The sequence below is a fragment of the Haemaphysalis longicornis genome, unplaced genomic scaffold (assembly GCF_048455015.1).
Source record: "Haemaphysalis longicornis isolate Haplotype H1 unplaced genomic scaffold, Haemaphysalis longicornis Haplotype H1 scaffold_1, whole genome shotgun sequence".
Classification (NCBI taxonomy): domain Eukaryota; kingdom Metazoa; phylum Arthropoda; class Arachnida; order Ixodida; family Ixodidae; genus Haemaphysalis; species Haemaphysalis longicornis.
In genome coordinates, this window is record NW_027526203.1 from 442,972,954 (window position 1) to 442,985,415 (window position 12,462).

Consider the following 12,462-nt stretch of genomic DNA (forward strand, 5'->3'; position numbering starts at 1 on the left):
GATGCTCGTGCTAGATTCCACCTTTAGTGTCCTTTTAAGAGTACAAGCAGCTTGCTCATGATTTTAAAGCACTTTAATCAAAGACATTGGTTTAGTTGTTATTTACTGTGTGCTTCACATTTATTTGCAGGTTTATAATGGCTGAACTTCTGCAAACAGAAAGGACGTATGTGAAGGACCTGGAGGCCTGCATTCAGACTTACATGGCTGAATTGAGGAACCCAGAAGTCAACAGGCCGCCAGGCATTGTGGGCAAGGAGCACGTTCTGTTTGGCAACATGGAGGAAATTTACGAATTTCACAATAGGTAATTACCTAATAATATGTTCAATCAAACTGTTTGGTTGGGTCAGTTCAATTTTTCTCTTTTTTGATGATGTCCCGGGCATTTCTGTCTTCTTTTTTATCCAAATGGGCAGAAAAATTTGCAGTAACTTTACGCTAACTTTTGAGAGAGAGGCAACGTTTTAGCTGGTAACATAGTGTGCTGCACTGCCACACTTGTCCCCAGAGAAACAGTGAACAGACCTGATAAAAAAAAAGAGCTTGAAACAAGTCTCGTGCAGACATGTAAACAATAATCTGGCTGCAAATGGGCTTGTTTATAAGCATAGCTTGGTTCATTATGACCGTCTGTTGTGTATTGGTTGTCCTTTTGTAATACACAACACTGGCAACTACTGCAGAAGTGAGGACCACTGTCTTTTAGTGATTGCTGCCAATGTTTGCGTAGCGACTACTTCTACTCTGAGCTATTGTCAAGGTGTTCTGTTTTTTCTTTTGTTGTTATAACATCTCTTAATTAAGGGAATCTGAAGGGCTTTTATGAAAACTGAGTTGACTACTCTTTTAGTTTGGTTTAGGTTATATATATAGTTCCTTACGACAGTGTTAACTAATAGGTACATCAAAAGCTTGAAGCAGCAGTATTGTGCTTGCATTTCATGTCCTATTTTGCATGTGCTGCATTGATAGCAAACATCACATATCCAGCACTTGACAAGCAGAACAGGCGATGCACTAGGGTATATTGAAGGCTCAATAAATGCATTTGTGCTTCCCGTCGGGGTGGCAGAGTGGGGGAAGCGTAGTGCTATTATGCACGATGCGTCAGGTTTAGTTCCTGGTTATAGAAGCTGTCATAATAATTGTAGGTGGATTAAAAAAAGGCCCACGTGTGGAAAATTTCAGTGCGTGTTGAAGAACCCCAGGTGGTCTGAATTAAACCGAAACCTTCGATTATGATGCACCTCAGAGGCCAGTTGCCAGATGTAGCCTTGAGACGTTGAACCATCTTTTCTGATCTATTTGCATTAAATGTGTTTGAAGTTCTACTTTTCCATTCTGTCTCTCGTGTGCGGTGGTGTGAACACCAGTAAACTTACTGGCCTTCTCTTACCGTGAGTCTTAATAAAGACGTAAAGGCCTGGGGCCCAATTCTCCAAAACGGCGCCGTCGTTTCGCGTGTGACGTCATTTTGACGTAAAATTGGAGCAAGACCCCGGCCTTCCAAGGTGTCGGGAAGAACGGAGGAGAGGAACTAGCCAATCAAAAAGCAAGCTACGTTCCCTAGCGTTGTCCCTTTTGAGACTTCTAGGGAACGTTGCCCGTTGAGGTTCGAGACGGAGCTGCAACTCGCCACAGAGAGTGTGCGCCGCAACCTTGGAAAGGCAAAATTTGCGCGCAAACTCCTCGTCGCTCAGGGCGAACGAGTCGCGCGGCCTGTGTTGTCGCCTTGGCCATCGCATTTGTCGTCTCGGAGCTTGCGGAGATTGCTGTGCCGCTAACGAAGAGGCTAATGCACCGCCATGTCGAGATACACCATTTTAGGCGCGGTTTACGGCAGCGTTCTATTTACCGCGTACTGTCCGTACTGGTGCAGCCGCATACTGGCGCTCGTGCAGCCCAAGTGCCTGGCGGAAAAATGTGCGGCATATGTTTGTTCCGTACGCCCGCGTTGTTATTGGGGCGTCGGAGTTGACAGACGGGTACATCCATCGGTGACAGCGTGAAAATGTTCGTTGAAATCACGCTAAGCTAAGTCGCCGAACGATTTGGCGCGAACGAGCTTCAAGTTTTACAAAAAACAGGGGTAAAACAATTAGCAGACGACAAGGCGCGAACGCAACCGCCTCTGCAACGCGCATGAGCCTCGCACGCTTTCGCCGTGAAGGGAACGCCATTTGAAACGACGCACTTCCCCCCGCATCGGTTCTGGCAGCCTTTCGGCGTGCGGTTGATTGACAGGTGACGTAATCAATTACGGCCTTTTGTCTTTCAAACCATATAAAACGGCGTAATAAGTAGGTCACGGGCTGTGAGCGACTGCTCCGCGGTACTTTTCCGGATGACGCAAGGCGTGACGACATTTTGCCCACGGCCAATCACGTGCGCCCTCAAGGTCGCCGTTTCAAAACGAGGGGCAAGCGGCGCGCGCCGTTTCCTTAGAGAATTCGGCCCCTGGAATGACTGTGCATTGTAATACAGTGAACTCCCGTTAAGACGAACTCGGAGGGACTATGATAATTTGTTTGTCTTGTCAGAAGTTCGTCTTATCAAAATCACTCTTAAAAAAAAAAAAAAAAGAATCGGCAACACATCCAGGTGCATGCAAATATCTTGCTTCAAAGCGGTGAATGAAGTAGACTTACACTGAAGGAAAAAGACAAAAAATTATTTATTTGAGTGTGCAACTTGATAGAAGACAGTCTTCAAGTGCTCTTGCCTGGTTTTATCCAGTCCAAGCGACGACTGAGTGCGCACACCCACTATCTCAAGCTGCAACACAGAAGCGACAGAGAGGGAACTCCTCGCTTTCTCGGTGGTGGCGTGGTAGGATATCTTGCGCTACCTCCAGTGCAGGGCAGCCACAAAACTTGCCCTTGCTCTCTTTTTTTAGGGGCGAAGCACCTTAGGGGCTTGGGCTGTCGGCGTCTCCTGTTATTGTCTCCTATAGTCACGGTACTAAAACACTGAGACACTTGTTTTCTAATGCCTCGCGCTAGAACGTAATGCGTACTAAAAGAAAAGTGCATATTGGATAAAACCGGTTCAAAATAAACTAACATGATTTAAAGATTTGTGGAACGCTCCCTGTCCGCTTCAGCAATCGTCAAGCACAAGCAGAAGCTGTTTGTAGACGGGTTATAATTTGTGTTGCACTCAAATACCCACCGGCTCTTGATGCTAGGCCTGATCGGGTCGGGTGGTCGGTCGAAGCAAGAAAAGGCATACGTACCTGGTCACCGAGGACGAGCACTCGGAGTGAGGCGCTGGCATTGCACTGCACTCCTGTTGACGCCTGCCACTACCCCAAACTGGGGTAATTGGGGCATGCAAATTGCTTAAATCTGGCTCAGTACAGGGCGCCACCGCCTCAGCAAGTGCGCGATTGCCCCTCCCACCGGCGCTTCTCCACGGGTCGAAGGGTTGGGAGGAGTGGTAGTTCTATCTGCATGTCTTTTTTTCTCGCTCCTTCCCTTCCTCCGTGGTGTGAATTTGCTATGCGTTGTGGTTTTCTTTTGCTTTTCTTTCCCTCTGGTTGCATGAATGCCCCGCCACACCCCGCCAAGACTGCCGTGTTTGCTACTCAGAATTGCCAGCAGTGGTGGTCACCCCGAAAGTTGTTCATCTTAACTGAAGTTATGTATGTGCAAGGATGTTCGTCTTAAGCGAATTTTTTTGCATTGGGTCTATGGACAACCAAAAGTTCCCACGTTGTTTGGCATAGGCGAGAATTCGTCTTAACCGAGTTCGTCTTAATGAGTGTTCGCTCTATATCTAATCATGCTTCAGTATCTTTTTAGGTTCATTGGTGTCATACCTTTTCTTTTGACATTTTTTTGCTAAATTGGATTCTTTTTGTTTTCCAGCATATTTTTGAGGGAGCTTGAGAAGTATGAAACCATGCCTGAAGATGTAGGGCACTGCTTTGTCACATGGGTGAGTTTGGACCTGCCTTTGGACTACAGGGTCACTACTGTACTATTTCCGATGCCTGTGAAATGTAAACGTGTTTGGGTGCATGGCGCTTTGTGCACATGAAAGCTGCGGATTGAGCACCCTCTGTTATGACACATCGCATAGCTTGTGTGTTCCTCCAGTGCATTAAACCCCTAAATTTAACATGTTTGTTTCCTCACCTATATGGTTTCTTTTTCTCTTTTAGGCCCAGAAGTTTGAAATCTATGTGAAATACTGTAAAAACAAGCCAGAGTCAAATGCTTTGCTTATTCAACATGCCGGCACATTTTTCGAGGTAAACACTCTTGTTTACGTTTCCATAGAGCATGATATGTACTCGCTTTGCATTCAATCATTCAAAAGATTCATATAACTAGTTGTTGCTGCCCAGTATTTTCAGTTTGCTGCTGTTGTTTTCACATTACATGTATGTTAAATATTTTCAGGAAGTACAGCACAAGCACGGCGTTCCTCACCCCATCCCAGCATATTTGATTAAGCCAGTTCAGCGGATAACCAAATATCAACTGCTTCTCAAAGATCTGCTTGCGTGTTGCGAAGACGGTGTACAGGGTGAAATTCGGGTCAGTCGCAATGCTTAATCGCTGCGAGCACGTGCAAAGCACAAGTGCCTACAATGGTGTTTTTTCTTGCCTTTTTAGGATGGCCTTGAGGTCATGCTGAATGTACCAAAGAAGGCAAATGATGCAATGCATTTGAGCCTCTTGGATGGCTGTGATGTGAGCTCATTTTCCCCCATTTGTCTCGTATTGTGGCGTTTTTCCAGAATAAGTTTGTTTTCCGTATTTCCGTAACCTGGGATGCATTATCGGCTCGTGCTGTAATATGCCTTGTGCTTCCCTACTTTTCAGGTTTCTCTTGACCAGTTAGGTGAAGTGGTGTTGCAAGATTCTTTCCAAGTGTTTGATTCGCGGGCGATCATCCGCAAGGGTCGGGAGCGCCACATCTTCCTCTTTGAATTGTACTTGCTCTTTAGCAAGGAGATGAAGGACTCGAATGGCAAAGTCAAATATGTCTACAAGCAGAAACTCATGGTGACAGCCCCTTTGTACTTTCTTGAGCCTTGTGCTGTGCTTGCATGCAGAATTTGCCCTGTCAAAGTGTTTTGGAAGGCGGATATTTGAGTGGCATTTTCTCTTTTTTAGACTTCTGAAGTGGGCATAACAGAACACATCGAAGGGGATGAGTGCAAGTTTGCTGTGTGGACGGCCGTTTGGACAGAACATGGACCAACGTCTGAGAACAAGATAATACTCAAGGTGGGCGCAATATTTGTCTGGTGTAGGTTTTCTTACACTGGTGTTATGAAGCTACTCTGTGGGCATTTAAAAAAGCCAAAAGAGTGAGCCAGTGTGATTTTTTAAGCAAAGAATGAGTAAATTGATTACCATTGTAATACGTTTACACATTCCTGCAAGAATAAATCTCGCTCTACTTGGGACCTAGTTGTACTAATCATACACTATTGTACTAATCATGTACAATACTAATACTATATGTACAATATGTACTACAGTTGAACCCCTTTATAAGAGACATGTACCGGGGAGCCGTATCTGTCTCTTATACGACATGTCTCTTATAAGCAGGGGACCATGTTTTCACTTACTAATCAGACCCTAGTTCAGTGTGGGCACCGAATGACTAAAATAAGCTCAAAAAAACGCTACAGGATGTTGCAAAAGATTCATTCTAATTTATGTTTAGCCCCCAGAATTTATGAAACAATTCGAATCTTTGTTTGATTCATGACTGTATTTACAGTTTTTTACAACCGATTCTACAAGCTTTTTTTCCTTTCTTTCACTGCTTGCGGAAGATGAATCGTAGATGTTGAGTTCACAAGCCTTATGAATAGCCAGAGCGCACAGCTTCTTCCACTGTGTGCTCAGGCTATTCATTACGCTTGCAGGACTCAACATCTGCGATGGTTCTTGATTGGGAGCTACGTAAGTGGGAGAGCCTGCATGTGCGGTCGCGCTCCAATGGATGGCAGTAAGCTTCAACCACTTCTGTAAGTTGCATTTCCATTGGCAGGGCTTCTCATCATCGTTTCATAGCTGACTGAACCACTGCGTGTGTGCTGAGGTTATAATAAATAGCGACTGCAGGTGTCTGTCATCCACCTGTGTTTCCACAATGAAAGCAACTGCAATTAGTGACTGGTGGCACTGCATCTGAAGTTAAAATGTCTGTTAGAAGCGAGATTGTTGATTAAAGTTCAAGGATGACTTGTCCCTTATAACCAACTGTCTTCTACATCTGATGTCTGTTATAAAAGAGGTCAATTTAATGGGAAAGATAGGGCAGCCAACCATGTGGGTGAATAGTGTCTCTTATACCCATTTGTCTCTTACATCCATGTCTCAGAGGTCAATGTAATGGTAAAGATAGGGCAGCCAACCATGTGGGTGAATAGTGTCTCTTACACCCATTTGTCTCTTACATCCTTGTCTCTTATAACGAGGTTCAACTGTAGTACTATATGTACAGTGCTAATCATGTACAGTTGTACTAATCATGTACTAATCATGCACTAATCATGCACTAATCATACACTATTACGGAATGCAGTCATTACTAAAAGCTTTGTGGGTGCTATGTTCATTACCAGCGCAATCTCTTAGCTTCCAATAGTCATTACCTGTTCACTTGCAGTAAAAAAGAAAAAGTTGAAATTTTAAGCTTTTTTTGTCATCCTCTTGGAAGTGCCAGTAGTGTTGTAGGGGCGGGGAAAGGGGGGGGTGTGCGAAGGTAGTGTGACAGCGACGCCAGATGGGCTTGTTCTTGACAGGCAAACAATAAAAACACAAAAAGAGAAACAGTGACAGAAATTCAGTGGGCTTACAGTTCTCTTACACATTGAGTCTGTAAAATATGCTCAGCAGTTGTGAAACACTCGTTTGATTCTATGTTCACAGTGTAGAAAACAAAGAAATGCCCAGTACACACCGGTTATTAGCGAATTGCTGTTTAGGACAGCGCTGTTCAAATTCACTATGGAGGCCAAAATAGGAATCCTGCTCTGAGTTGGCCTGTTCAACTTGGAATGTGGCCGTTTCCCTCTGTTTGTTTGATGCAGGCATCTTCCCTCGAGACGAAGCAGACGTGGGTGAAAAAGTTGCGGCAAGTGATACAGGAGACCTGTTTCAACTCGGCCCTGTCCACGCTGAACCTCAACAAGAGCACCAAGCTCTCTGCTAAACTCTTTAGCAACCGGTCGAGCAGGTAAGCTTGCAGTGCCTGTTGTGGCAAGCCTGTGTGTAAGTAGATTGGAGGAAGCCTTGCATTTGGCCTGTTCTGTGAAATTCTACAAAAGCATTATGAATACAAGTGTTGTCGTGTTGGCCATGCATGCTGCCTAATTGTCTTCCTTTGACACTGGAAGTCTTCTTTTTCTCTTTCTTTTCCCAAGCGGTTAGGAGAGAAAAAAAAAACAGCTAAGTACTACAGTGTTACATCGATAATAAAACACTTTTAAATTTTTTCCTGAGCAAGCTGCTGCTCCGTTTGTGCTCAAACTTCACAGGAAGGTCACATTTTGTGGTCGATTTTGTTTTGCACAGGGAGCAACTACGGTACTTACCTGTTTATTCTGAAAATAAAAAAAGTTTTCGCCTATGGGAAAATGGCAGCCAATTTGGACGTGCAAGCTGATCTTGGAACGCTACCGCCACCTGGAACGTGCAAAACTAAACGCGTGATGGTGATTCACAGTAGGAAGCAGCCAAATAAGGTAGAAGACGATCAGAAAACGTATTTTGTCGATAGTTTATAATGGCCACATATAGTTAGATAAGGGCTCATACGAATCACAGTTAAGTATTCCCGTGGTTAATTGTTGTCAATACCAGTCATCTGGTTTCGGATTGTCTGTCATCTGCTGTGCTAAGTTACCCCGCTTTCCGAAATAAGGCTCAAGATTCTGTTTTCACGTCTGTTGCTTTGTTTTCGTTTTACTTTTATTATTCTGTGCATGCGTGTCTGTGCTTGTGACATGGCGTCATGAGATCATTCACGGCAGGAGAACAGGCGGCTTTTTCGTCTGCCGTGAATGATCTCATGACGCCATGTCACAAGCACAGACACGCATGCACAGAATAATAAAAGTAAAACCAGATGACTGGTATTGACAACAATTAACCACGGGAATACTTAACTGTGATTCGTATGAGCCCTTATCTAACTATATGTGGCCATTATAAACTATCGAAAAAATATGTTTTCTGATCGTCTTCTACCTTATTTGGCTCCTTCCTACTGTGAATCACCATCGCGCGTTTAGTTTTGCACGTTCCAGGTGGCGGTGGCGTTCCAAGATCAGCTTGCACGTCCAAATTGGCTGCCATTTTCCCATAGGCGAAAACTTTTTTTATTTTCAGAATAAACAGGTAAGTACCGTAGTTGCTCCCTGTGTAAAACAAAATCGACCACAAAATGTGACCTTCGTGTGAAGTTTGAGCACAAACGGAGCAGCAGTTCGCTCAGGGAAAAAAAATTGGAAGTGTTCTATTTATCAATGTAACAGCTTGTATAGCAACACAGAATGTGATTTTGTGTTTCACTTAGCTTCTCGGGTCCATTTTACTTCTCTAGGGACTTCGAAGACTCTTCTCAGGACGAGGGCCTGACTGATCTGCAAGAGCGTGTATCGGTAGCCTCATTTGGGTCCAGCAACACCACTGACAGCGAAAAGGTCAGTAATACACCTGCACCTTCGTGACTGTGTGCTTTCTTCAATTGCACACATATGTGCAGTCGAATCTCATTTAAACTGCTTGTTCAAAATTTCATTCTGCACCAAATCTCTTTCGTAATGAGGTGTGTTCAAATTTAACCACGCCTAGGTAATTTAAAGCGATTGTGATGTGTGTTCAAATGGGCAAAAATGAATTTAATTAGAATATTTTTGCATCGGTTATTCAAACATATTGCGCCCCTGACACGCGCTCAGCAGCGAGCCAACTCGCGTGGTGGCTCCTCCAACGTTGCCGCTCTACTCTCGCGCAACAACTTTGGCAGGGCAGCGTTCAAGAGTTTTGTGTAGTAAGAGAACGATGTGAGACACCTGTGGAATAATAACTGACACGAAAATTACCCAAGCCTCATCTGAGGGCCATCAGTCCTCAGCAGCAAAGATTGTGACGCTGGCGAAGAAATGACCCCCACGTAGCGTCAGCATTGAACACATCCGCTGTACTCAATGTTAGAAGCTAACTATTATACCAGGCATTATATGCAGTGGTGAGAAGTTTTCCTAAGTGAAAATTTGGCTAAGAAAGGGACGTCTAGAAAAAAAAAAAAAATCTACGTCTTCGTTTTGTACTTACGAGATGGCTGAAGGCAGCGAAAAAGAGCAATAAACTATTCGTGCATGAACTCTGCACAGAGTAATTTGAAACAAAGCGATGGGCCTTTTCTTTCTGTTTTCCTGCGGAAACACTTTTGTCTAAAAAAAAAAAATTTAGCGCAGCTTCACTGACTTCACATTGTGAATGCTGATGCTACCCAGCATTCTCTAATTGCAAGGCTAAGCTTCGTAGAACTTTTCAAAGCCAGCTGATCAATTTCCATTTGTGGCAATTCATTTTTTTCGTATGCATAACGTTTTCTTTTTGCTCAGCAACGTTGACAAATATAGACGTTGCCACCAGACTTGATAGTTTAGAAAAGCTCTGCCTATGTAAGCGCTGCATTCAAGCATTCTGTGAGTTTGCTGCATGTGCACTTGGCCCTTGCTCTCCTCTGTGCTAGGCTATGCCCTCTCCACATTGCTGCAAACGCGTTACCACATTTCGTCCCATGAAAGCCTCGACCAAGAACAGCTTCGCTGGTAATATTGCCGCGCTTGATGCTCCTAAGGTATGCCTGCGCTTCATTATGAAGCGCACCATATACTGCAGGACGGCAGAAAAATTTTGACCGCTTGCGAATGACAGCTGTCAAGTTCTTTTTAAGCACATTGTCAAGTGCAACAAGCAGGCACTTTTAGGAAGTGGGCCTTCGACGTTTCGCAGTGCAGCTACGTTGCAGCCTGAATGCTGCTGTTCAGTCGCAGTGAGATGGCAGGGCACAGTCAGTGTTTCATATGGCATGCAGAACGTCGAAATGGGGCCATTTTTTCCCCCTAGCCTTGCACTCTGCACGTGCGACCAGGAGCAGCATACATGCAACATTGCAGCATTAGTGTGCATTCCTTTCCCTATGCTGCGACCACGTAAACGTGTTGGTAGAGATGTGATTACCCTGAAGGGGAAAAGTGCGCGAGAAATTATTGAAGTTGGGTCTTGTATGAAAAAGAAAGACCCGTATGACATTGACTGGCTGGCTTTATCGACAATGGGAGGTCGAACCGTTGTGTCATGAACCAGTAACTACTGTTTATTTTTTTGGTTCTTTTCTGGCTATGGTTCAGTGGGCTGAAAAAATAATGGTTCGGGTTCAGTTTTGGGGAAAATAGTGGCTCAGTTCCAGTTTTTGGTCTGGCTCGGTTTCAGTTTGCCGCCCTGCTTTACACCAACGGTGTTTTGTTGCATGAATGTGGGCAGCCCAATAAAACCAAAAAAGCTATGCTGGGTAATCCGCCACAAGACTGGTGGTTTGGGCCAACATTTTTTGAAGCATGTATGTGGTGCAGAACAATTACCCCAGCTGTGTAGACATTATAAGTGATAATGTGGGCCAGCCAGTAAACCCGCACGTCCTAGATTGCTTGGGAAGAACCACGTAGAACCCAGGCCCACATAAATACCGGAGGAGATGTGAACACGGTAAAAAATGGGTGGAAGGTACAAAAATTAATCCCCAGGGCAGTGTACACACTTGTCCGGAACAGGAGCCTTTGCGCCGAGGGCCGATAATTCAGAAAGAAGCGTACGGCTCAGAGCTGTGTGTCATGGAAAGGCAGTGGTGTTCCGGCGCGTAATGAGGGCAGCTTTGGCAAGAAATTATCTTAGCTGCTCTCTTTACCCTCTTTTCAGGGACGGGACAGCCATGCTCGTTATAAGCAAGAGCTTTTTTGTTGGCCTTCGATCAGCCCAAATGTTAGGGGCCATAGGAGCTGTAGCTGCTAGGTAGGCAAGCACGTTGGTGTTTCTCGAATGGAAAGACGGTAGGAACAACATTGGCATAAGGGCATCGTTGAAAAACATGCAAAAAAAAAAAAATGGCAGAGGGGAAAACGATTATTGCACCGGGAAGGAAGGAGCTGGTGGGCAACCCTTTATGCAACAGATGAGCACGTGTTTATGCTGCTCCAAAGCAGGAGGAGGTGAGATAGCAAACGTGCATGCAAGCTGCCTTTTCTTTTGTATGGGGATGGCCTTCTTTAGTGTGTTATTTCTTTGGCCGTTTTTTGGGACTATCGAGTTGGCAGATGGGGGCAATCTGTGAATGGTGGAAGGGAGCAGAAAGCAATCAGGGCTGCAAACGTTGCCCACTGTCGAGGGCCGTGTGCAGCCACAACAAAGGGGGCGGGAAATTGTTTTGGATCTGCACATAGCAAAAGGCTCAAAGTTGACGCGCTGAAGTCTGAGCAGAATATTTGTATTTTGTGTAGGTTTTTGCTTTTTTTTTTTTCTTTTTTGTGGGGGGGGGGGTAGATATTTCTAAATATGAGGGGTGGTATTCTGCATACGTGTTTATTAGAACATATTTTTGTGCTGTTATAAACACAAAATTTAGTAACCGTAAGATTGGCTACAGACAGCTTTTCTTACTGGGAAAACTGCGCCTGTCAAACTACGCATGCCAGCGCTTGACCCACACTGTCACTGCGTCGTTGACTCTGCTGGGCAAGCTGGGAGGTCGACGTCGACATGTAATTAAAAAAAGTATACATACAATTATGTCATGAAATGAAACGTGGACATTTCGCTTATCTTGTACCTTGATTTTTCATCTCAGCCATGGTGTTTCAACGACGCGAACATGTTGTGTTTCATTTTATTTGCACAAAGTCATGCCAAGTTTATTTGTATTCATTCGAGCCTTTGGTGAGTTAGTGCTCATCTCAGCTGTGGTGTCATTTTTTTTTTTTTTCATTCGTGTAATGTTTAGTGACATTAGTGATGTGAGTAGGACTTTATTGCTAATACACTTAGGCATCCGCACTTTCATTTTTGATGGGGCAGCTGCGGAAGCTACCCCGCGGTTTTGCACTGACCGCAAAGAAAACTCTTGGGGCAAGTCAGTGTCCACCCGTCCCCATCCTGCAGGCACAAGCACAAGGCCTTTTTCTCACTCAGTGCACTCTTGTTGACTTTATCCCGCTGGGCCTTGCATTAGCTCGCTCCTAATTTTGCCATTAGCTTATCTGACATGGCGGCAAGGTTATTAGTTTTGTTAAGGGGCTTATTAATGAATATATTTTGATTGTTGACCATAAAGAGCTGGTTGCAGTCATAAAATTAAAACCCAGCCTAAACCCCAAAGTAACTGTTATGAGTAAAAAAAAAAAAAAGAACGCCCCGTCTGCTA

The 12,462-nt window shown here is 44.5% G+C and overlaps 1 protein-coding gene across 4 annotated transcripts in view; it reads left to right on the forward strand.

Annotated features, from left to right (window-relative positions):
• Window positions 1-12,462, forward strand: part of Trio (trio Rho guanine nucleotide exchange factor) — a 230,230-nt gene that overhangs the window by 92,352 nt on the left and 125,416 nt on the right. For all 4 annotated transcript variants that reach the window (XM_077687543.1, XM_077687540.1, XM_077687542.1 and 1 more), the window contains exons 27-35: window positions 131-307; window positions 3,873-3,942; window positions 4,169-4,258; window positions 4,410-4,547; window positions 4,626-4,703; window positions 4,836-5,018; window positions 5,130-5,243; window positions 7,067-7,212; window positions 8,581-8,680. In XM_077687543.1, the coding sequence (XP_077543669.1) occupies window positions 131-307; window positions 3,873-3,942; window positions 4,169-4,258; window positions 4,410-4,547; window positions 4,626-4,703; window positions 4,836-5,018; window positions 5,130-5,243; window positions 7,067-7,212; window positions 8,581-8,680 (1,096 nt within the window). The remainder of the gene's footprint in view (window positions 1-130; window positions 308-3,872; window positions 3,943-4,168; window positions 4,259-4,409; window positions 4,548-4,625; window positions 4,704-4,835; window positions 5,019-5,129; window positions 5,244-7,066; window positions 7,213-8,580; window positions 8,681-12,462) is intronic.